Consider the following 26,387-nt stretch of genomic DNA (forward strand, 5'->3'; position numbering starts at 1 on the left):
GGGAGGGAGGGGAGAGGGAGGGAGGGGAGAGGAGAGGGTGGCATAGAGAGGATGGGAGAGGGAGGGGAGAGGAGGAGGACAGGGATCAAGGGAGGGAGATGGAGAAGGGGGGATGGGGAGGAGTTGAGGCAGAGGAGGGGGGCACAGGGAGGAGGTGAGAGGGAGGGAAGACTCTGTTCAATGTAGGAGGATGGTGGCTCGATGGGAGGGTGTGGAGTTGATTTCCAGGGGGTTGGTGAGGCCGGGGCAGTAGGAATCGATCGGTTTGTTCGTGTGGAGAGTGAGAGACATTGTGCTGTGTGTCGGGGACGGTGCTGTGCCTGTCTCCAGGTTATAGGTTTAGTTCCGCACTGGGAAAGCTGCATCACTGAGTACACCAGACTCGGAAATGTCTTGGGTTGGCTTGATTGAAGATTGCTCGTGAAATCTCTTTGAGGAAAAGCCTCCTCGGTTGCCGAGAGCTGTGTCTATCTGCTGAAATCAGCTGGCACCGTATCCATGGGAAATACACTGTCACTAGGCAACCGGGAGCGTGAGCTCCTGTCTGTAGTTTTCACACATTGCTGTGCCCCTGACACTGGGGGGGGGGGATTTTAACTCAGAAGTGTTCGGCGGGGGGGGGGTGGGGGAGGGGGGGTGTGGGGGGAGGCGGAAGAACAGCAGCCTGGAGACCGAGACTCACCCAGTGTCACCCAGTCTGCTCCAGTCTCAGACTGTGGCTGCCTCTGAACACAAGGCTTTAAACTGGTGATCAGTGCGTCTCCGTTTTTAACCAGAGTGTCAATACACCACCTGTAATTAACCTGACCTCAAAGAGCTTTGTAAATTGCATTTCTAGTTCCCGCCGGGGAAAGCAGATATTTTCTTGCTAAATAAAAATCAAAAGTGCATTCAAAAGCTTTGCCAAATGTAGCCTCGTACCCAGAAAGGATCCCTTCAATTTCTGGAGACTCCTCATAGCCCGGAAATCAGTGGAGACGCTGAAGGAGATGGATTTACTCAGAGGCACGGCCAGTTATAGAATCATAGAACCCGACAGTGCAGAAAGAGGCCCTTCAGCCCATCGAACACAATCCCACCCAGGCCCTACCCCCATATCCCTACATATTATACCCACTAATCCCTCTAACCTACACGTCCCTGGACACTAAGGGGCAATTACTTAGCACGGCCAATCAACCTAACCCACACATCTTTGGACTTTGTGGGAGGAAACCGGAGCACCCGGAGGAAACCCACGCAGACACGAGGAGAATGTGCAAGCTCCAATTCAGATCCCTGACGCTCAGTTTTGCAGAAGGAGCCAGTTTCCTGCGATGGTTTTGTGAAACTGGCGCAGAAGATGTCAGAATCTCACATCTCACCCAGATATAATTTGCGATTAAAACTTGGCCAGCGTTTGCAATCATTTCAATGTTAGCTGAATTACAGAACGGGCCAGGGGGAAATCGAGGTGGGTGATTGCAGGGGGACAGACCGGGTGAACCAGTTGCTTACTTTTCCCCGCATTTTATAAAAGGAGGCAAGGACATAGAACTTGGCCAAAATTAAAGCAAAATACTGTGGGCGCTGGAATCTGAAATAAAAACAGAAAATCTCAGCGGATCTGACAGCATCTGTGGGGAGAGAATAGAACCAATGTTTCCAGTCCGGGTGACCCTTATCCGATTTTCAATTGTCATCCAGACTGGAAAGGTTAGCTCTGTTCTCTCTCCACAGATGCTGCCAGGCCTGCTGAGATTTTCCAGTATTTGCTGTAGAAATAGGCCATTCAGCCCTCCTGATCCATGATGGCCTTTCTAAGACTCACCAGCCGTCACTCTGCCAACTGAACTGTAGTTAGAAATCCAACATACCAATGTGTGCAGGAAGATGCATGCTGGCTGAAGACTGGGGCACGAACGCTCTGTAAAACAGACAGAGTTTATAGGAATACACAATTCATACAACCCTACAGTACACAAGGAGGCCCTTCGAGTCTGTACTGACCACAATCCCACCCAGGCCCTACCCCCACATATCCCAGGACACTAAGGATCAATTTTAGCATGGCCAATCAACCTAACCCGCACATCTTTGGACTGCGGGAGGAAACTGGAGTACTCGGAGGAAACCCACGCAGACACGAGGAGAATGTGCAAACTCCACACAGACAGCGACCCGAGCTGGGAATCGAACCCAGGACCCTGGAGCTGTGAAGCAGCAGTGCTAACCCACTGTGCTACCGTGCTGTGGTCTGAATCCATATGTTTCATCCTATATTCTGCCCTATACACATGGTGAAGGTGACAGAAACAAAAGATGCTGATTCAACTCTCACAGTCTGAGAGACTGCAGCAATACTTCCCTGGGGCCCATTTATGAAGAGGCAACTCATGTCTTTCAAGATGGCATAATTTCCACTTGGTCCCCAGTGGGCTGCACTTCCACATAGAATGCCTACAATGCTATGGGAGGCCATTTGGCCCATTGAGTCTGGACTGACTCTCCAAAAGAGCATCCCCCCTCCCCACCCCAGACTCTCCTCCACTGCCCTACCTCGTAACTCCATGTACCAACCATGGCCAATCTACCCAGCCTACACATCCTGAAATAAAACTAAGGGGTAATTTAGCATGGCCAATTCACCTATCCTGCACATCTTTGGACTTTGGGAGGAAACCGGAGCACCCGGAGGAATCCCATGCAGACACATGGGGAGAACGTGCAAACTCCACACAGACAGTGACCAAGGCCGCAGGGCTAACCGTTGTGCTACTTCTTCCAGATGGTGAGGCCTCCTCTCATTTGGTTCCCAAGGATCCTTGAGGATCACAGGCCAGGGCTGAGAAACCCTGGGCTCGGGGTTTCCCATTCCCTAGCCTTGCTGTGTGTCCCTGTATTTGGGTAGTTCGGCTCAGGCTCTCCAGAGATCTCTCAGTGGCGTACTGTACCCATATTTCATGCTCTCAATATAGAGTGCCCTAGATTGTTGTGGTTTTGGGTCTTTAGTCGGACCTAGTGGGAGCCATCATGAGAGCAATATATTATATGAGAGGCTTTGGGCCTGATTTACCATTTTCATTCTAAGTTCTAGAATCATCGAACCCTACAGTGCAGAAAGAGGCCCTTCGGCCCATCGAGTCTGCACTGAACACAATCCCACCCAGGCCCTACCCCCATATCCCTACATATTTTACCCGCTAATCCCTCTAACCTACACATTGCAGGACACTGAGGGACAATTTTAGCATGGCCAATCAACCTAACCCGCACATCTTTGGACTGTGGGAGGAAACCGGAGCACCCGGAGGAAACCCACGCAGACATGAGGAGAATGTGCAAACTCCACACAGACAGTGACCCGAGCCAGGAATCGAACCCAGGACCCTGGAGCTGTGAAGCAGCAGTGCTAACCCACTGTGCTACCGTGCCGCCCAAGTTCTGGACGTGTTTCAGATCCAACTTTTAGACCTGTTCTCCGGTAACCGCATACACACTCAGCCTGAAAAATTATCAGCGATTCCTATTCGCGCTGCAGACGCCTGTAGACGGGGCTTAACGCACCCGAAATGTTGCAGCTCCAATCAGAGCTTTCAACCGTGCAAAAATAAACAAGAACACTCCCCTGTCACATCGCCCTTGGGCTGGATAGTGACACCCCCTGGCCCCCACTGACACTGCCCCACTCCCACAACGTTACTCCCTTATCCCCCCATCCCCCTGCTATCCAGCCCCCCCCAGCAGCGCTCCCTCCCAAACCGATCAAATGCAGAGTGGCAGTGGACCCACCCTTCTCCCCACCGATCGCAAGCAGAGTGGCAGCGGACCCCGCTGCCCCTGACTCCCCCTGTCAGAGAACCATCTGACACGTCTCTCTCCCCTCCACCAGAGAGCAACCTGACCTGCCTCCGCATCCCCCACCCCGCCCCTCCCCTCCCCACCACTGATCTGAGTCGGAGAGGCGCCGGGAGCTCTGAACTTTCCTCCTCAGGAGCTGGAAACGCCCAACATAATAACATAAGAAATAGGAGCAGGAGTAGGCCATCTAGCCCTTCGAGCCTGCCCCGCCATTCAATAAGATCATGGCTGATCTGTCGTGTCTCAGTTCCACTTTCCCGCCCTCTCCCCATAACCCTTAATTCCCTTGCCTACCAAAAACCTATCAACCCGCGTCTTAAATATATTTAGCAAGGCCTTTGCGGATCATGTCTATTTTGCAGTGAATCTGGGCGAGCGAACGCGATGGTAAAGGGGGAAGTGCTGGTAAGTTTGGCTGTACGGCCCATTAGATCAATTTAAATATATGCAAATACATTTAAATCGACCTCGTGCCCGTTTTGGGCATGGTCCAGACAGTGGCCACTTACAACCACTGGGAGCGGGCACAGAGGCGGGCATGGATGGTGCCACTCGCCTCACGGTCAACTTTACCAAGTTTTCGCGCCCAAAACAGGGGCAACTTGATGGCGAAATCGGGCCCTTTGTTTTAACATCAAGTCACCAACTCAGTCAAAGTTCAGCATTGACCCTACGTCAATTCCTTTAGTTGACGCTAAGTAAACTTCCCCCAAACTTTGCCCCGAAACAAAGAAAGGATGCTGAAACGCTGCTTTGTGTTTCATATCCACTTTTTGGGGTTTCTCAGAGAGAGTGTCGATCCCCTCACCTCAGGAACAGGTCACGCCATTCAGATGGTATCGTAACGAGATGGGGGGGGGGTTGTCTCTGGGGCAGAAAGACCCCATCAGGAAGTGAACATTATTGCTTGCATGGAATGGGAAGAACGTGAGAGAAGACAGACTAGAAGCTCAGAAGGACATGAACAAGTTGGTGGAGTGGGCAGACAGGTGGCAGAGGAGGGTCGACGCAGAGAGTGTGAGGCGATGCATTTTGGCTGGAAGGACAAGGAGACACAACACAAAATAAGGGGTACAACTCCTAAACGGGTGCAGGATCAGAGGAAGCTGGATGTATACGTGCGTACATCATTGTAGATGACAGGGCAGGTGGAGAGAGAGTTAATAAATAAAGTGTTCTGGGCTTTATTAATTGGGGCATAGAGTACAAGAGCAAGGGGGTTATGCTGAACTTATACAGACACTAGTTATATCGCAGCTGGAATATTGTGTACAGCTCTGGGCCCCACACTAGAGGAAGGATGTGAACACATTGGAGAGAGGCACGGTAGCACGGTGGTTAGCACTGCTGCTTCACAGCTCCAGGGTCCTGGGTTCGATTCCCAGCTCGGGTCACTGTCTGTGTGGAGTTTGCACATTCTCCTCGTGTCTGTGTGGGTTTCCTCCCACAGTCTAAAGATGTGCGGGTTAGGTTGATTGGCCATGCTAAGAAATTGTCCCTTAGTATCCAGGGATGCAGAGGTTAGAGGGATTAGTGGGTATAATATGTAGGGACATGGGGATAGGGCCTGGGTAGGATTGTGTTTGGTGCAGACTTGATGGGCCGAAGGGCCTCTTTCTGCAGTGTAGGGTTTTATGTTCTATACAGAGTGCAGGAGAGGTTTACAAGAATGGTTCCAGGGCTGAGAAACTTCACTTTCGAGGATAGATCAGGGAGGTTGGGACTGTTCCCCTCGGAGTGAAAAAGGCTAAGAGGAAATTTGATAGAGATATTCAAGATCGTAAGAGGATTGGGTGGAGTAGGTAGGGAGAAACTGTTCCCACTTGTAAAAGGATCGAGAATGAGAGGGCACAGATTTGCAAAAGAATCAAATGTGATGTGAGAAAAGACTCTTCCACACAGTGTGTGGTTGGGGTTTGGAATGCACTGTCCCTGGAAGTGTGATGGAGGTAGATTCAATCGAGGCATTCGAGACGGTGTTGGATGATTATCTGAATAGAAACAATGATGCAGAGATGGGGGAATGGCACTCAATCATGATGCTTGTTTGGAGAGCTGGTGCAGACATGATGGGCCAAACGGCTTTCTTCAGCGCTGTGAATATTCTCTGATTCAGTGAAGATTCTTTCTAACCTCCCTCTTTAACCAAGGTTTGGGTCAATGAGCCTCATGTCATTCGTGAGGCTCAGTGGAAACATTAGTGGGATTCTGTTCCTTTGATGTTTAAAGGCACTATCTAAGTACAAGTTGTTGTTAGAAGGGTTTATGTGGCAATGTTTTTCTTCTGAATTAATACACTGCCCTTGAGTAACCTACCAACCAATCAGTAGCAGCTCCAGCAAAGCATCAACCAACGCTCATCCAGCTTAATGTTAAATTTAAAACGTTAATTTTCCGTGTAAACTTCCTCACTTTTTCCTCAGGTCTTTGTTGTCCCGGAGCGTTGATTCGTCAGCTGACAGGAGTTGCTGGAGAAAGGCTCGAGCTTCCCTCCAGGCCTCGTGGCCAAGGGCCATGAAGGAGTTAAGGGTCGGCTGCAAGACACACAGGCAAAATTTGAAAACCATTAAGTTTCACGAAGCTATATGCAGGATAGCCTACTTCCCTGATACATCATTCTATGATTTAAACTCACATTTTAGGTGGTCAGGAAGGCGAATGGGATGCTGGCCTTCATAGCGAGGGGGATTGAATATGAAAGTAGGGAGGTCTTGCTGCAGCTGTATAGGGCATTGGTGAGGCCGCAGCTGGAGTACTGTGTGCAGTTTTGGGCGCCGTACTTACGCAAGGATATTTTGGCCTTGGAGGGAGTGCAGAGGAGGTTTACTAGGCTGATGCCGGAGTTGAGGGGGTTGAGCTATGAGGAGAGGCTGAATAAACTAGGATTGTACTCGTTAGAGTTTAGAAGAATGAGAGGAGATCTCATTGAGACGTACAAGATGATGAATGGGATGGATAGGATAGAGGTGGAGAGACTCTTCCCGCTCAGAAAGGACAGTAGGACTAGGGGGCACAGCCTCAAGATAAAGGGGGGGTGGTTTAGAACGGAGTTGAGGAGGAACTTCTTCACTCAAAGGGTGGTGAATCTCTGGAATTCTCTGCCCGTTGAAGTGGTGGAGGCTGCCTCGCTAAATATTTTTAAGACGCGGGTTGATGGGTTTTTGATAAGAGAGGGGATTAAGGGTTATGGGGAGAGGGCGGGAATGTGGAACTGAGCCACGACAGATCAGCCATGATCTTATTGAATGGCGGGGCAGGCTCGAAGGGCTAGATGGCCGACTCCTGCTCCTATTTCTTATGTTCTTATGTTCTTATTTTCATTGGAAGTCACTAATTCAATGACATTTTTCTGGAAACACAGAAGCAATCTTCCCACAGTTATAAACCTTGGAATCCAATTGGCAGCTCAGACGCGTGATAGATGTTTCACTGTGTGGTCAGGACCCAGACAGGGATTGTCTATTCTTCCAAAGTACGCTGCTTGTGTCTGTCTCAAACCCATTTCCCTTTATAGACAGTGCGTATTTACACATTTGGACCTCAACACGAGATCGGAGCCACTTCCCCTCCAAGATCTCTCTTACTTCTCAGTCATGTGATCTGACAGAGATTTCTATGCTCCCCTAATTCAGCACCGTCCCCCCACCTCCCCCCCACCCCCCTCACTCACCCCTCCCCTCCCTCACCATGTCCCTCATTTCTTCAGTGCCTTGATTCGAAGCTCCGGAATTTTCTCTCTAACTCTCTGCATTGCATCTCCTCCTTTCCAATCCTCCTTGCAATGTCCAGCTTTGATCAAGCTTATTAGGGCAGCATGGTGGCACAGTGGTTAGTGCTGCTGCCAGGAACCTGGGTTCAATTCCGGCCTTGGGTGACGGTCTGTGTGGAGTTTGCACATTCTCCCCGTGTCTGCGTGGGTTTCCTCCGGGTGCTCTGGTTTCCTCCCACAGTCCAAAGTCGTGCTGGTTCGGTGGATTCGCCATGGCAAATGCTCAGGTTTATGGGAATAGAGTGGGAGTGTGTTCCTGTGTGGGATTCTCTTTCGGAGAGTCAGTGCAGACTCGATGGGCCAAATGGTCTCCTTCTGCATTAGAGCGAATCTATGGATTGTCCTGTCCTTTACTGTTGACTTTATTCTGAAATCCCTCCTAGAAGCAGCTCGGGATGTTAACACTTCTACACAATAGAGGTTGCCGTTGTTCGACTGAGAACTCTTTTCCCCATGAAGGGCTAGACCTAACTTGCCCTTGGCTTAAGGAAATGTTCAGTTCTGGTTGATGCTGACAGTCCTTTGGTGCCCAGACTCTCACAGCAGAATATCACCAATGAATTGTCATCGTTAGGGAACGTAAACCTATCTTCAACGTCAACCACTTTAATCACTGATTCAGCATCTTCTAATCACATCACCTCTCCAGTGCTGAATAATATCGAGTCTCTGTCCTGGAGTGTGCTCCTGGCTGGGTGCAGCAGAACAAAGAACAACACAGCACGGGAAACAGGCCCTTCGGCCCAACGAGCCCGCGCTGCCGTCCCACTGTCTCAGTGTCCTATTCATGATTTTAGTCTACGCCTAATGTGCGAGGATCAGGGAGGTCCAATTTAGGGACAATTTAGTACCCAATCAATCAGCCTAAAAGCACATCTTTGGGGATGTGGGAGGAAACCGGAGTACCCGGAGGAAACCCACGCAACCACGGGGAGAACGTGCAAACTCCCACAGACACAGGCCCAAATCCATGTGTCCGCACAGTAACAGAGATAGTCTCTGAGCTGTCATGTTGCCCTCGAGATGGTCCAGTTTAAGCACACTAACGACATGAAGCAATAGGCAACTCCCGAAGCAACATCCAAGAGCAGCCCACTACAACCTGCCGCATGCATGCCCCTTGCTGGACTTAAATGCCTGTGGAGACAAAAAAATTCATTATTAAACAGGCAAAGACTGTAACATCCCTGAGGCAAAACGTATTCCCAAGCCTACAATGTTTAGTAAGGCCTACTATATCCCCCTATATGTAGCCCGCTCATGTGGCTGTCTAAGTGACTCTTAAACAACCCTAGCGTGCCTGCTTCCACCACCTTACTCGGCAGTGCATTCCACACCCCCACTACCCTTTGCGTGAAAAACTGCCCTCTAATATTTGTCTTATACCTAGCCCCCCTCACCCTAAGCCCGTGACCCCTCGTTCTATCCATTTCTAATAGCGGAAAAAGCTTACCACCATTTACTCAAGAAGATCATAAGTTACTCACGGACTGAGTATAATATGGAGACTTGCTACAGGACGGTACGACAGGATGTAATTCAGGAACCAGAGGTAGTGTTGGCAGCACAAATAGGCTAAATTCATTTAAAACATTTGGGCAGATGCTGGTGTTGAACGGCTGACCCACAGCGTAGGTCAGTGTAGGTGATGTTTCCCATCTGGACAATGAGGCTCTCCACCAGTTTGTGCGACCTCAAACACTGACCCCCGTCACACTGAGATCACAGCTCCCAGTCTCCCCACGAGTGAGTGCGACCTCAAACACTGACCCCCGTCACATTGAGATCACAGCTCCCAGTCTCTCCACCAGTTTGTGCAACCTCAAACACTGACCCCCGTCACATTGAGATCACAGCTCCCTGTCTCTCCACCAGTGAGTGCGACCTCAAACACTGACCCCCGTCACATTGAGATCACAGCTCCCAGTCTCCCCACGAGTGAGTGCGACCTCAAACACTGACCCCCGTCACATCGAGGTCACAGCTCCCAGTCTCCCCACCAGTGAGTACGACCTCAAACACTGACCCCCGTCACATTGAGGTCACAGCTCCCTGTCTCTCCACCAGTGAGTGCGACCTCAAACACTGACCCCCGTCACATTGAGGTCACAGCTCCCAGTCTCCCCACCAGTGAGTGCGACCTCAAACACTGACCCCCGTCACACTGAGGTCACAGCTCCCAGTCTCCCCACCAGTGAGTGCGACCTCAAACACTGACCCCCGTCACATCGAGGTCACAGCTCCCAGTCTCCCCACCAGTGAGTGCGACCTCAAACACTGACCCCCGTCACACTGAGGTCACAGCTCCCAGTCTCCCCACCAGTGAGTGCGACCTCAAACACTGACCCCCGTCACACTGAGGTCACAGCTCCCAGTCTCCCCACCAGTGAGTGCGACCTCAAACACTGACCCCCGTCACATCGAGGTCACAGCTCCCAGTCTCCCCACCAGTGAGTGCGACCTCAAACACTGACCCCCGTCACATCGAGGTCACAGCTCCTTACTTTTCTCCCTCTAATCTTCTTCAATGTTGCTAATGAAATAAATGCTTGTTTGCGTAAAGATAACTCTCCACTGGTTAATCAGTATCGCGCCTCGCTGGGTAATGGTGTTAGTGAATATATGCCAGCTATTTACTTTCTGAAGTGTTCACCTTGGCTCGGAGAGTTTGAACCTTGGTGGGAACAGTCTCTATCAAGGCCAGAACACAAAGTCGAGTTGCCAGCCCAGTGTGGTACTGACGGAGGGCAGGGCAGGTCTATTTCGGGTGATGCCGAGACCCTGAATGACCCTTTGACCAGACTCTGCACCACGACTCAAAGTTGTCCCCAGCGCCCCGTCCAATCAACATCAATACAGCAGCTCGGGTACCCATCATCCCTAGCTGGTGGGGGTCCCTACGTTACCACGGTGACTGCACTTACAGCTCATTTACCGTAAGACACTTTGGGACGTCCTGCGATTGTAAAAGGGGCTATAAAAATGCAGATTCTTTCTTTCAGTCAGGAGTAGCCCAATAATTACCAAGGTTTCGAACGGGTTCAACCTTACAGCGAGAAACAAAAAGCCCCTAATTCCAGTGACCGGTGGGTGTTACCTGGGCAAAAACATCTTGACGTTTGGAGAGAGTTGAGCCGGTGAAGAGATGTTTAACAACGCTGAGGTCTAAGATCTGGTCTCCAATGGCAACGCCAATTCTATGGGTGGGCTGGAGGGAGAAAAAGAAAGCAGGGAATGAGGCAAGTATTGAAAGGGAAGTTTGAGAATTCCCACTTGAAGCTAACCCTAGGACAGGAACAATTCCTGTCCTGTTATAATTCCCACTACTCCCAATTATACAGATTCCTGCTGCTGAACATTTCACCCATCGATTGGAGACCCCTCAGCCATTCAGTGCAGGAGGCCCACACACCCAGCCTGGCCTGAATTAGTCAGAAGCTCATACAATCTACAGGAAAATAACAGCGAACGGGACCCAGCAGTTGTCATCGCAATTCACTGACCCCGCTCAGAAGCACAAACATAAAGGTCAGGCAAGGACAAGACTGGACTGGACGGGGTTAGACTGGACAGCACTGGATGAGCTCAGAGCACTGACGGGGCTAGACCAGGCTAGACACAGTCTGTGGTGGTCTGGTCTGGTCTGGACAGAAAAGTCACGATGTGGAGATGCCGGCGTTGGACTGGGGTAAACACAGTCAGAAGTCTCACGACACCAGGTTAAAATCCAACAGGTTTATTTGGTAGTAAACACCACTAGCTTTCGGGGTTTGTCCCTTTGTCAACTGAGTGGGAGTTCTGATCATAAACAGCATCTCTGTTTGTGATGAGAAACAGCATCACTGTTTGTGATCAGAACTCCCACTCACCTGACGAAAGGGAAAAACCCCCGAAAGCTAGTGGTGTTTACTACCAAATAAACCTGTTGGACTTTAACCTGGTGCCGTGAGACTTATTACTGGACAGAAATGAGCAGAACTGAGCCAAACAGGGCTTCACTGGGTTGGGTTGGCCTGCTACATTCGTTAACTAGGTTTAATTATAAAATCAAATCAGCAGATTGGCACTGTCAGGGATATCAGTGAGAACTTCACTAGAGGGGCAATAAAAAGCTGGGAGGAGAGGAAGTACCTTAGAGCAGTTCTGGGCCTATCAAGATTTTTAGTGTGGCCTGTGAGACATTTTGTTGACCATTGCCCATGACCAAGTCCTGCCTTCTCCCACTCCTGCACCACCAGTTCCAGTCTTCATTTTCCTTTCAGTGTGTCTGAAGGGATTTGTACACAAAACAAGGGCAAGTGAAATGAGGAGTACTGATTGCTCACACTGACTGTGAGACCGTGTGTCCAATCAAAATGTAAATATTTCTTCTCTTTACCGTTTGAAATAATCAATATAAGAATGTTTGAGCATTTTCTATAACTCATTGTGAAATATTCAGCATGTATTCAATGTATTTAATCTTAATCATGGACTCATGGTTAGTGAACAAGTCCAATTTCAATCTTGTGACCCACTGATGACAGACACACCTACCCTAGGTTTCCCGTTAGTGTTAGACGCTGTCAAAGACACACCATTAACTCAGATCTGCCCAGCTCTGTACTTCCTACATTGTGCAATTTCCTGCAGTGTCAGTTACAGGGCCATTGAGAATGTACCCACTTACAATCTGTGCATGTACTTTTATGTACAGCTGCACTCTGACTAGTACTTGGGCAGCACAGTGGGTTAGTACTGCTGCTTCACAGCTCCAGGGTCCTGGGTTCGATTCCTGGCTCGGGTCACTGTCTGTGTGGAGTTTGCACATTCTCCTCGTGCCTGCGTGGGTTTCCTCCGGGTGCTCCGGTTTCCTCCCACAGTCCAAAGATGTGCGGGTCAGGTTGATTGGCCATGGTAAGAAATTGCCCCTTAGTGCCCAGGGATGTGTAGGTTAGAGGGATTAGTGGGTATAATATGGGGGTAGGGCCTGGGTGGGATTGTGTTCAGTGCAGACTCGATGGGCCGAAGGGCCTCTTTCTGCACTGTCAGGTTCTATGATCTACTTATGAACCTTCTTAAGCTGTTTGATTATCTTCTCAATTTAAGCCAGCTCCTTGCGGAGAATATGGCCAAAAATGTCTTCAGAACAAGCTCTACTGAGCCTATTCATCGTAGACTCATAGAAAGTGCAGAAAGAGGCCCTTCAGCCCATCGAGTCTGTACCAACCACAATCCCACCCAGGCCCTACCCCCATATACCCACTAATCCCTCTAACCTACACATCCCTGGACACTAAGGGGCAATTTCTTAGCATGGCCAATCAACCTAACCCGCACATCTTTGGACTGTGGGAGGAAACCGGAGCACCCGAAGGAAACCCACGCAGACACGAGGAGAATGTGCAAACTCCTCACAGACAGTGACCCAAGCCGGGAATCAAACCCGGGACCCTGGAGCTGTGAAGCAGCAGTGCTAACCACTGTGCCACCCCAGCACATGCACCAGCAGTTCTAGAACATTCCATCTTAAACGATGCAGGATGTAGAAATCCTGACCTACTGGATTGTTATGGCATTGGTGAAAAGTAAAATTGAACTGACCCTGGGTAATAAGACATTTATTTTGGACTTCAGATGGCGCTAGTGAGGCAGTGATAAGCCGAGGGGTCTGGCCTATGTGTCGCTCAGGGTTAACACAGTAAGGAGGCTCACAACACCAGGTTAAAGTCCAACCAGTTTATATGATAATCGGAATCTCCACATCATTGCTCAGGGTTACCAGGAAGCATTAAAGTAAAGGCTGGCCGGGTGTGGCTGCAAAGTATTGGGGGCAAAACTTCAAACTGGAAAAGGTAAACGGAGGTCCTTATATCAGGGAGTTGGGTGAAAAAATACGAGGTTGGAATTATACTTGGAAATATAAAACCCTGAACCGTTTGGATGTTGAGGTCTTTCTAGATAGCTGAACCCTGAGAGGCGAAATGATCCTTTTCAGCCGAATTGATCTGATACTGTACGGGATTCCGAATGGGCCCTTAGCAAAGTTCTGCAATTTTACCAATACTGTTAAGGCAATAACATACATCTATATCAGAGTATACTAATTAATGAATAAATTAATCAGTCTCGGACCTCAAATGACTGAGTTATTAAAGCTTGAGCAGTGGAGACGAGCAACAGCTAACGTCTTTATCATTTGCTCTTTTTTTGCCTCTTTGGCATCCAGGGAGAGTAGATTTGGAAGAGCTGCTCTTTCTCTTTCTGGCAGCATATTTCTTTTGAGATCTCTGCAGAAGGATCTAGATAGGCTGGGCGAATGGGCCAGGAACTGGCAAATGGAATTTAATGTTGGCAAGTGCGAGGTGGTCCACTTTGGTAGGAATAATGGTAGGAAGGACTATTACTTACATGGCGAAAAACTGCAGCAGGCGACGGTGCAGAGGGACCTCGGGGTCCTTGTGCATGAGTCGCAAAAACCCAGCCTGCAGGTGCAGCAGGTGGTCAGGAAGGCAAATGGGATGCTGGCCTTCATAGCGAGGGGGATTAGATATAAAAGTAGGGAGGTCTTGCTGCGGCTGTATAGGGCATTGGTGAGGCCGCAGCTGGAGTACTGTGTGCAGTTTTGGGCGCTGTACTTACGCAAGGGTATTTTGGCCTTGGAGGGAGTGCAGAGGGGATTAAGGGTTATGGGGAGAGGGCGGGAATGTGGAACTGAGCCACGACAGATCAGCCATGATCTTATTGAATGGCGGGGCAGGCTCGAAGGGCTAGATGGCCTACTCCTGCTCCTATTTCTTATGTTCTTATGTTCTCTCTATCTCAGAAAACCTTCCACTGCTTTGAAGCAAAATGATCTTCAATTACTCTAACTGTTTCCAGGCCAATTTTGTCATTTTTAAAACATTGTTTCATGGGATATGAGCTTTGCTGGCTGGGCAAATACTGATTTGTCCATTCCTAATTGCCCCTGAACCGAGTGGCTTTCTGGGCTATTTCAGAGAGCATTTTTCTATTAAACAGTCAACTACATTGTTGTGGGTCTGGACTCATGTGTAGGCCAGGCTGGGTAAAGGCAGCAGATTTCCTTCCCTAAACAGGCATTAGTGAAACAGGTGGCTTTTTACAACAAATAGTTCATGATTACTGTTATGATGGCAATGGAGGAATCACCAATATATCTTCCCATGGACCTCACTGAATATCAGCTCCTCTATTGAGTGAGTGGAGGATTATCCAATAGGAAAGGAGCAGAGGGGAGGGGGGGTGGTTTAAAACTAGCCGGATCCCCCAGGCAGCTGAAACACTCAGGGCTGACCTGTACTCTACAGGGTGCCGAAGGAGGCATTGGTCAGTATATTGAATACAGGAGTTGGGACGTCTTGTTGAAGTTGGACAAGACTTTGGTAAGGCCACACTTGGAATACTGTGTACAGTTCTGGTCACCCTATTATAGAAAGGGTATTGTTAAATTAGAAAGATTGCTGAAAAGATTTACTAAGATGGTACTGGGATTTGATGGTTTGAGTTATAAGGAGAGGCTGGATAGACTGAGACATTTTTTCCTTAAGCATAGAAGGCTTAGGGTGATCTTTTGGAGGTCTATGAAATAATGAGGGGCACAGATCAGCTAGATAGTCAACATCTTTTCCCAGAGGTAGGGGAGTCTAAAACTAGAGTGCATAAGTTTAAGGTGAGAGGGGAGAGATACAAAAGGGTCCAGGGGGGCAATTTTTTCATGCAGAGGGTGGTGAGTGTCTGGAACAAGCTGCCAGAGGTAGTAGTAGAGGTGGTACAATTTTGTCTTTTAAAAAGCATTTAGATAGTTACTGGGTAAGATGGGTATAGAGGGATATGGGCCAAATGTGAGCAATTGGGACCAACTTAGTGGTAAAAAGTGGGTGCATGGACAAGTTGGGCTGAAGGGCCTGTTTCTATGCTGTAAACCTCTATGACACCAAGGTCTCACTGAGTATCCACTTCTCTTAATTTACACCCATTCAAATAATAATTGGCCTCTCTACCAAAGTGGGTGACCTCACATTTACACGTATTATACTGCATCTGCCATGCATGTGTCCATTCACTCAGCATTTCCAAATCACATTGAAGCATCTCTGCATCTTCCTCACAGCTCACCTTCCCACCCAACTTTGTATCATCCGCAAATCTGGAGATAATACATTCTGTTCCCTCTTCCAAATCATGAATATATGAAGTGAACAATTGTGGTCCTGGCACAGATCTCTGTGGTACCCCACCAGTCGCTGCCTGCCAATCAGAAAAAGACTGGCTCTTTTATTCCAGCTGTTTCTGCTAACCAGCTTCTGATCTATCGCAAGACATTACCAGTAGTCACAGAATCCCTACAATGCTGAAGGAGGCCATTTGGCCCATTGAGCCTGCACCAACAATAATCCCACCCAGGCCCTATCCCCATTTCCCCACATATTTACCCTGCTAGTGCTCCTGACACGAAGGGACAATTTAACATGACCAATGCACATCTTTTGACTGTGAGAGTAAATCGAAATACCTGGAGGAAACCCTCGCAGACACAGGGAGAATGTCTAAATTCTATACAGACAGTGACCCGAGGCCAGAATTGAACCTGGGTCCCTGGCACTGTGAGACAGCAACACTAACCACTGTGCCACTGTACCACTATGTGGAGTTAAAAGCATCCCATGTGGTTTAACTTTACACAGTAGTCTGTTATGTGAGACCTCGCCTTCTGAAAGTCTAAATAAAACCACATCCTTGGTCAATTCTACTAGTTATATCTTCAAAGAATTCCAGTAGATTTGCCAAGCATGATTTCCCTTTCATAAATCGATGCTGACTTTATCTGATTATACCACTGCCTTCCTAACACTGAGCTATGAAATCCTTAATAATAGACCCGAGCAACTTTGCCAATACTGATGTTTCGCTCACTAGTTCCCTGTTTTCCTTCTACTTCTCTTTTTGAATAGTGGGCTTATATGAGCTACTCTCCAATCAGTAGGAACTATTCAGAGTCCAAAGAATTTTGGAAAATGACTACCACTGGATCGACTATTTCCTTATGTAGTCTGGGATAAAGATTATCAAACCTACCTTCAACCCCATTAATTACCCCAGAACTATTTCTCCACTAATACCGACTTCCTTCAGCTCCTCACTAAAACTTGTGTTCTTCAGAACTTCCGATATATTATTCATGTCTTTGTGAAGGCAGAAACAAAGTACGAATTGAGTTCCTCAGCCGCTTTTATTCCCTGTTATGAATTCCCCTGTTTCTGACTGTAAGGGGCTACATTTGTTTTTGTCAATCTTTTTCTCTTTATATACCTACAGAAACTTTTATAGTTTTTACGTTCCCCACTAGCTTACCTTCAAACTTTATTTTCCCCTTCTTAATCAATTCCTTGGTGCTCCTTTGCTGGATTTTAAACTGCTCCCAATCTGTGCATCTATTGCTTTCCCTTGCCAATTTGTGTGCTTTCTCTTTGAATCTAATACTATTCTTAATTTTCCTTTTAAGCCATGGTTTAACCATAGCTCCCTTTCCACTTTTATGCCAAGCAGGAATAAACAACTTCTGGAGTTCACCTACTCATTCCCTGAATGCCTGCCATTGCCTGTCCACTGTCTTTCCTTTCAGTAATATTTCCCAGTCTGTCGTGGCCAATTCATATCTCAATCCATCATAGTTACCTTTACTGAGGTTTCAGGATGAGTCACAAAAACCCAGTCTGCAGGTGCAGCAGGTGATCAGGAAGGCGAATGGGATGTTGGCCTTTATAGCGAGGGGGATAGAATATAAAAGCAGGGAGGTCTTGCTGCAACTGTACAGGGCGCTGGTGAGGCTGCAACTGGAGTACTGTGTGCAGTTTTGGTCACTGCACTTGTGGAAGGATATATTGGCCTTGGAGGGAGTGCAGAGGAGGTTCACTAGGCTGATACTGGAAATGAGGGGGTTGGACTATGAAGAGAGGCTGAATAGACTGGGTCTGTACTCGTTGGAGTTTAGAAGGCTGAGGGGGGATCTTATAGAGACGTATAAGATGATGAAGGGGATGGATAGGGTAGAGGTAGAGAGATTCTTCCCGCTTAGAAAGGACAGCAGGACTAGAGGGCACAGCCTCAAGATAAGGGGGGGCAGTTTAGATCAGAGTTGAGGAGGAACTTCTTCACTCAAAGGGTGGTGAATCTCTGGAATTCTCTGCCCGTTGAAGTGGTGGAGGCTGCCTCGCTAAATATATTTAAGTCACGGGTAGATAGGTTTCTGATAGACAAGGGAATTAAGGGTTATGGGGAGAAAGCAGGAAAGTGGAACTGATCCACTTCAGATCAGCCATGATCTTTATGAATGGCGGGGCAGGCTCGAAGGGCTAGATGGCCTACTCCTGCTCCTATTTCTTATGTTCTTAGGACTCTGGTTCCAGAATCAACTACCTCACTATCCATCTTGACAAAGAATTCTACTATATTATGATCACTCATCCCCAACAACTAGATTGGCAACCAATCCTTTCTCAGGAGGGTGTTCCCTTGTTGGTCCCTCAGTGTATTAGTTCAGAAAACCATCCGGTATACGCTCCAGGAATTCCTGTTCTGTGACCTTACCTTGACATGCAACCCTCACCTCGCAGGGTTGGGGCAATATTGGAACATCACTGGAGAGATGGGACAGATAAATCTCTCGTGTACTCAGCTAGGAGCCTATGGGATGCTGAGCAGAGGTAGTCCCAGATTGAGAAAGAGGGTTTGGCTGCTGCCAATCCTGCCCCTGGTTTAAGCCAAGGTTCATTTTGTAAATCATTAACATATTTTCAGCCTTAACCTTTATTCCCAAATATTTTTCTGAAGATCCTGTTAATGTTCTGACAATGTTTGTTGATGAGGTCCACTCCCTGATAGCACCCTTCTATTGACACAGGTCTTGCAATAATATCTGTGTGGACCAAAGCAATGCCAACAGCCTGTTAGCTTCACATTGCTCTTTGGCTGTGGAAAGTGAGGCCATGCGCTTTGCCTGAAGTGGATTCACTCACCCAGAGAATAAACGGAAATTTCTTTCAATGCTCTTTTGTGACCACATTGCAAAAAGGTTTTTTCACCACATGTTCCTCATAGTGACGGTGGGGTATGCAAAACTTTGTGAAGTCTCTGACTATTTGCTCATGTTGCAGTTGCATTTTGAACAGTCAGCCTCTTAGATCATATTACACCTTCTCGAGAATTATCCCTGGCGATAACCGAGATGTCTCTTCACTCCCTCTATGCTATTCTAGCATGTGCGATACTAGATGTGTTTAAACCTGTGTGCGTGCCCTCTCCCTCCGCACTATCCAGCCTTATCCTGGCTTAACCCTCACTGTCTCACTTTACAGAATCATAGAATTATTACGGTGCATAAGGAGGCCATTTGGCCCATCATGTCTGCATTGGCTCTCTATTAGTGTCATTCTCCTGCCTTCACCACCCCCCAACCTTGTTTCTATTCTAATAATTCCCTCTTGATGAAACCAGCCTCCACCTCATTTCCAGGCAGTGATTCCAGACTCTGAACAACTCGCTGTGTGAGAATGCTTCTTCTCAAATCGCTTCTTTTATAAATCACTTTAAATTTGTGTCCTCTTGTTCTTGATCCTTTTAGGATCAGGAACAATTTCTCCCAATCTGTCCAGCCTCCTCATGATATTGAAGATCTCTGTCAAATCTCCTCTTAACCTTCTTCTCTCCCAGGAGAACACTCCCAACCTCTCCAATCTATCCTCATCACTGAAGTTGCTTAATCCTGGAACCATTTTTCTGTAATGCTCTTCTGCGCTCTCTCCAGTGTGATGAGGCCAATAGAGTAGCGACACTAGTGGAGAATCTGAAGATCAGACAGACAGAAGCTCACAGAATCACAGAAAGATGCCATTTGGCCCATCGAGTCTGGACTGACCACAATCCCACCCAGGCCCTACCCCCCCATATCCCTACATATTTACCTGCTAATCCCTCTAACCTAAGCATCTCAGGACACTAAGGGGCAATTTTAGCATGGCCAATCAACCTAACCAGCACATCTTTGGACTGAGGTAGAGAGATTCTTCCCACTCAGAAAGGATAGCAGAACTAGAGGGCACAGTCTCAAAATAAGAAGGGGGGGGGAGCAGTTTAGATCGGAGTTGAGGAAGAACTTCTTCACTCAAAGGGTGGTGAATCTCTGGAATTCTCTGCCCATTGAAGTGGTGGAGGCTGCCTCGCTGAATATATTTAAGTCACGGGTAGATAGGTTTCTGATAGACAAGGGAATTAAGGGTTATGGGGAGAAAGTGGGAAAGTGGAACTGATCCACTTCAGATCAGCCACGATCTTATTGAATGGCGGGGCAGGCTCGAAGGGCTAGATGGCCTACTCCTGCTCCTATTTCTTATGTTCTTAAACTGGAGCACCTGGGAGGGAGCCCACGCAGACACGAGGAGAATGTGCAAACTCCACACGGGCAGCGACCCGAGCCAGGAATCGAACCCAGGTCCCTGGAGCTGTGAAGCAGCAGTGCTAACCCACTGTGCTACCCCTGCGCTTATAACCAAATTATAAAATTAAAACTTGGTTATGATTTTATAACCAAGCTCTGGAACAGGTTGAACTGACAGTAAGCACACACCCTGTCTCACAACCCCCACCCTGAGGGAGACTGCTAGAGAGACCACCATGCCATGTTAGACAAAGCTTCCATCTGCCTTCTCCAGTATTCCACAGCACCAACTCAGAGGCTAGGCAGAGACATTCTCCCTGGCGGTCAGGCCAACGATCAGCCCTTCAAACAGACCTTTCTGTGAATCCCTTGTGATTAATGAAGTCTGCATTCCAGGAAGTGAAATATTTCACTTTTGGGAGTGCCCTGAAGTTGTGCAGGCGCCACACAAATTCACGTCCTGAAGCTCAGTTGTGGGTGGACATTGTACCAGGGACTGGGCCTGTCTTTCTGGGTAGAAAGATATTCCCAAGCAAAACAAAAACAGATCAGGAAGTAACACCAGCACTGGGGAGCGTGGGCATTTTAATTCTGGGTCACAGCCAGCGTGTGTCCACACTGGCGTTTAAAGTTGCTGGAAAGTCCCGGGTAAAAGTTTGTCCATTTCAGCCGGGCTGATTAGACACCCACCCCTCTTCCCCCCTGAAATAGCCGAATATTCACTTACATCGTCCCCAGTGGAAAAGACCCCGAAAGGAAGGTTCTGCAGCGGGAAGTGCGAGTGTTCTGCTACTTTCACAAAGGACATATTTGCAGTTGTGAAACTGGGGCGAAGGGGCCGCTTTGTCTTGTCTGTCTGTCTGGTTAAAGTTTAAACAGTGAAACAGCAGCAGGCAGTGTGGTGAGAGCAGCCAGAGACAGGAACTGCCCACTCCCCTCTCTCAATCTACCCCAGTGTTAGTAAAGTGGCTTCTGGAAAACACTACCCAACTCTAAAACACAGTAAAAAGTCTGACAACGCCAGGTTTTAGTCCAACCTATTTATTTGATAATATACTCGCAAGCTTTCGGGTTAGCCCCTTCGTCAGGTGAATGGAGAGTTCTGGCCTCAGACAGAGCATAAATAGGTTGGACTAAAACCTGGTGTTGTCAGACTTTTTACTGTGTTTACACCAGTCCAACGCCGGCATACCCACATCACAACTCTAAAACACACAGTCATCTGGCGAATTAATTTTATAACCAAGATTTAATGATAATATATGTAAACATTTCCATCAGTCTCAGGTCTGACACGTGCAGCACACTTAACACTTACAGTAATATAGCACCGATACAGGCCATTCGGCCCATCTGTTCCGTGACTATCCTCCACTCCAGCCTTCCCCCCACTCCTGCTCTCTAAGACAGCCATTAGCAGAACTTAGCCCCCCACTCATCCTGTGTTTGAACTCGCTTCCCCCACTAACACATCCATGCCAGTCACTCCAGCAGTTCCTTGGGGTTCTTCCCATTCTCTGGGTAAACAGGTTTCTCTTGCATGTGGATTTATTGGTGACTGTTTTGGTTTAAGCCCTCTGGTCTGATCTCCCTTCAAGCAGCAACATCACAATTTTACAACTATGCCATCAAAACTTTTCATGTTCTTAAAGACCCTGACATCCCTTAGTCTATTTGTTTCTAGAGAAAAGCCTGTTCATTCTTTCCTGCCTCTGGCATCATCCTATTTTGCAGAGTGTCTATATGATGTTAATAACACGGATGCCAGCATTGCTCACAGTCTTCCAATTGCCTACCAACAGAAGTTCTACACAAGTGTAACATAACTTCTGAAGCAGAATCATACGGATTGGAAATGCTAACTCTGTTTATCTCTGCTTCTCAGACCTGCTGAGTTGAACCTGCTGTAATGACTCAGGAAACCCGACTGGAATGGAACATGGCTTAATACAGAATGCAAAGTAAAACCACAACTGTGGTGTACACGCACTCATCCCTGCTTGGTGTACAGTTCAGCAGGCCCTGAATGCAAGAGACTGAGTGAGTGTGGGCGGGTGAGTGCAAGAGACTGAATATATGAGGGTGTGTGAGAGACGCTGAGTGAGAGACGGTGAGTGGGAGAGACTGAGTGAGTGTGTGAGGGTGAGTGCAAGAGACTGTGTTTTGATTTATTATTGTCACATGTATTAGTATACAGTTAAAAGCATTGTTTCTTGCATGCTACACAGACAAAGGATACCATTCGTAAAAGAAAGAGTGTAGAATATTATAGCCATGATTAGGGTGTGGAGAAAGATCAACTTAATAGAAGTTAAGTCCATTCAAAAGTCTGATGGCAACAGGAAACAGCTGTTCTGGCATCTGTTGGTATGTGACAACAGATTTTTGTATCTTTTTCCCGATGGAAGATGGTGGAAGAGAAAATGTCCGGGGCTGCTGTTCAGAGACAACAGGAAGTGTAGACAGAAGCTGTTTTGGTGATGAACTGGTCTTCCTTCCTGACCCTTTGTAGTTTCCTGTGGCCTTAGTCAGAGCAAGTGCCAAATTGAGCTACGGTACAACTACAAAGGATGCTTTCTATGTTGCATCTGTAAAAGTTGGTGCGAGCTATAGGGGAAATGCTGAATTTCCTTAGCCTCCTGAGAAAGTAGAGGCGTTGGCGGGTGTTCTTAACTATAGCGTCGGGACAAGATGGTGATCTGGACACCGAGAAACTTGAAGTTCTTGACCATTTTCATTTCAGCCCCATTGATGTAGACAGGGGCATGTTCTCCACTATACTTTTTGAAGTCAATGACTATATCCTTCATTTTACAGACATTGAGAGCAAGGTTATTGTCGTTGTACCAATTCATCAGATTCTCTCCCTTTCCTGTGCACCATCTCGCCATTGTCTGAGATCTGGTCCATCACCACAGAGACATCATCAGCAAACTTGGAAATCGAGTTGGAGGGGAATTTTCCATTCAGTCATTGGTGCATAAAGAGTATAGTAGGGGGCTGAGGGCATAGCCTTGTGGGGCACAAGTGTTGAGGATAATGGTTAAGGGAGTGTTGTTGCCCATCCTTACTGATTGCAGTCCGTGGGTCAGGAATCTCAGGATCCGGTCACAGAGGCAGGAGAGGAGCCCTAGATCAGAGTTTGGAGATGAGTTTTGTGGGAATAATGGTGTTGAAGGCTGAGCTGTAGTCAATAAATAGGAGTCTGACATAGGTTATCTCAACCCTGCATTCAGGGTTGAGTGCAGGGCCAGGGAGGTGGCGTCTGCTGTAGACCTGCTGCGGCGGTAGGTGAACTGTAGTGGATCCAGGCAATCCAGGAGCCTGGAATTGATTTGTACCATGACTAACCTTTTGAAGCACTTCATAATGATGGATGTCAGAGTCACCAGCCGATAGTCATTAAGGCCTCGCTACTTGGGTTTTTCTTGGTACTGGGATGATGGTTGTCTTCTTGAAGCAGATAGGGACTTCAGATTGGTGTAAAGAGAGGTTGAAGATGTCTATGAGTACCCCCGTCAGCTGATCCACACAGGATCTGAGAGCTTGTCCGGGTACCCCATCCAGGCCCGTCACTTTCCATGGGTTGACTTTTGAGAAAGCTGCTCTGACATCTGCAATGGAGACCCCAGATACAGGTTCACCTGAGGCTTCTGGGATGGAGAGCGTGCTCTCGCTGACCTCGTGCTCAGAATAGGCGTAGAATGCATTGAGTAGGGGTGTTGGAGCTGGAGATTTTACGTGCCTTCACCTTGTTGCCTGTTATGTCTTGTAGACCTTGCCATAGTCAGCGGGGGTCCATGTGGCTAGCCTGGGACTCTAGTTTGGTCTGATGCTGTCGTTTCGCATCTTTGATGAATCTCTGTAGATCATATCTGGATTTCTTGTATAGATTGGGGTCACCCGACTTGAACGCCTCAATCCTGGACCTGAAGCAGCGGATATCCCTGTTCATTTATGATTTCCGATTGGGAAACATATGGATTTGGTTCTTTGGGACACAGTCCTCTACTTACTAATGAAATGTGCAGAGGTGAGTGTGCGTCTGCCTGATTTCTAGTTCAGGTTTCCTATTCACCCCCCCACTGACCGCTCTCACACACACATCCTCTGGCTCTGACGTCCATCACCATGAATCCTTGGAAGGTTAGTCATGACACGAATCAATTCCTGCCTCCCAGATTGCCTGGATCCACTACAGTTTACCTATCACCACAACAGGTTCACAGCTGATGCCATCTCACTGGCCCTTCACTCAACCCTGGAACACCTGGATAACAAGGACACTAATGTCAGACTCCTATTTATCGACTACAGCTCAGCCTTCAACACCATTCTCCCAACTAAATCCACCTCCAAACTCTGGGGCCTGGATCTCAGCTCGTCTCTGACACTGGATCCTAGACTTCCTAAACCACAGACTGCGATCAGTAAGAATGGGTAATGACACCTCTTCCATGCTTATCTTCAACACCAGTGCCCCCCACGGCTGTGTCCTCAGCCCCTTACTATCCGCCTTATACACCTACAACTTTGTGGCCAAATTCCCCTCTAATATGATTTTCAAGTTTGCTGACAACACCATAATGGGTCAGATCTCAAACAATGATAAGAATACAGGAAAGAGATAGAGAATCTGGTGAAATGGAGCGATGACAATAATCTCTCCATCAATGTCAGTAAAATGAAGGAGATAGTCATTGACTTCAGGAAGTGTAGTGTCTTGTCTACATCAATGCGGAAGAAGTGAAAATAGCCGAGACCTTCAAGTTTCTAGATGTCCAGATCACCAACCTGTCCTGTACACTGACGCTATAGTTACTAAAACCCAGCAATGCCTCTACTTTCTCAGGAGACTAAGGAAATTTGGCATGTCTGCGACAACCCCCACCAATTTTATTTTTAAACCGACACACCATAGAAAGTATCCTTTCTGGTTATATCACAGCTTGGTATGGCTCTTCCTCCAACGAAGACTGCAAAAAAAACACTACAAAAGATTGTGAACGTTGACCAGTCTGTCATCCATCTACACTTCCCGCTGCTCCAGAAAAGCAGCCAACTTAATCAAGATCCCTACGCACCCTGGACATACTGTCTTCCACCTTCTTGTGTCAGGAAAAAGACACAGAAGTCTGAGGTCACGTACCAAGCAACTTCAGAAAAGCTTCTTCCCTGCTGCCATCAGACTTTTGACTGGACCTTCAATCGCATTAAGTCGATCCTTCTCTGCACTCTAGCTGTGACTATAGCACTATGTTCTGCATTCTCTCCTCCAGGGGGTACACTGTGAATGGTATGCTTTGCCTGTATAATGCACAAGAGACATACTTTTCACTGTATCCCAATGCATGACAGTAAATCAAATCAATATCTGACCACAAGTCAATTATCCATAGCAATCCTGCAATTTGCTGTGTAAAATGATCAGAATATTTTTGATCCACCAAGCCAATTTGTTTGGAATGTTGGCCTTTACCGAGTGCTGGGCAGCTGCGGTGAGTACGATTGGCACAAATAGGATCATAAAATCAGCAGCGCAGGAGGTGGCCATTTGGCCCGTCGAGTCTGCACCAACCATAACCTCACCCAGACCCTAACCCCATACATTTACCCTAACTAGTCCCCCTAACCAATTTAGCATGGCCAATCCACCCAATCTGCACATTTTGAGTGGGAGCGAACTGGAGCACCCGGAGGAAACCAGTGCAGACACGGGGAGAACATGCAAACTCCACACAGTGACCCAAGCTGGGGATCGACCTCAGGTCCCTGTCGCTGTGGCAGCAGTGCTAACAACTATGTTGCCCAGTGTAGTGCAATAGTGCAAGCTTCACTCAGGCTGCAATTAAAATTCTGTCCTTGTTCCATAGTGATGCTGGGTTTACATAAGATGTTAGCGTCTATTCTTACTGACCTTACACAAAGCTATTAGAGTATATTGCCACACATCCTTTGTCGCCACGTTTGAGAGCTAGGTATCACTGAAATACGAAGTAATGATAGAGCAGTACATTTGAGATTGGTATTGATTCTAACTCAAGATGCTACACCAAGGGGTAATGATCCACTTTCAATAGGTAGTGAATCTAATTCTTTTCCCCACTATAGAGGCAGGATCATTAATAATGTTCAAGGCTGAGATAGATATTTTTAATTAGTAAGGAAATGAAGGATTTTGAGGATAAGACAGGAAAGTGAAGATTATCAGATCATCACTATCTCATTGAATGGTACAGCAGACTTGATCTGAATGGCTTGCTTCTGTTCAGACATCTTGTAGCCATCATGCCAGCCTTAGTAAAATTAACATTCCCCAACAGCACCAGTTTTTAGTTGCTT

General features: G+C 47.6%; 1 protein-coding gene across 1 annotated transcript in view; it reads right to left on the reverse strand.

Moving 5' to 3' along the window:
* fah (fumarylacetoacetate hydrolase (fumarylacetoacetase)) overlaps positions 1–20,906 on the reverse strand; it is a 59,860-nt gene extending 38,954 nt beyond the window's left edge. Inside the window, exons 1-4 of the mRNA XM_080214005.1 lie at positions 20,773–20,906; positions 10,707–10,817; positions 6,253–6,374; positions 1,857–1,906 (exon numbers count right to left, since the gene is read on the reverse strand). Coding sequence (XP_080070131.1) covers positions 1,857–1,906; positions 6,253–6,374; positions 10,707–10,817; positions 20,773–20,853 — 364 coding nt within the window. The 5' untranslated portion in view covers positions 20,854–20,906. The remainder of the gene's footprint in view (positions 1–1,856; positions 1,907–6,252; positions 6,375–10,706; positions 10,818–20,772) is intronic.
* Positions 20,907–26,387: the final 5,481 nt, after the last annotated feature.

The sequence above is a fragment of the Carcharhinus amblyrhynchos genome, chromosome 28 (assembly GCF_965287045.1).
Source record: "Carcharhinus amblyrhynchos chromosome 28, sCarAmb.v2.hapA, whole genome shotgun sequence".
NCBI lineage: Eukaryota > Metazoa > Chordata > Chondrichthyes > Carcharhiniformes > Carcharhinidae > Carcharhinus > Carcharhinus amblyrhynchos.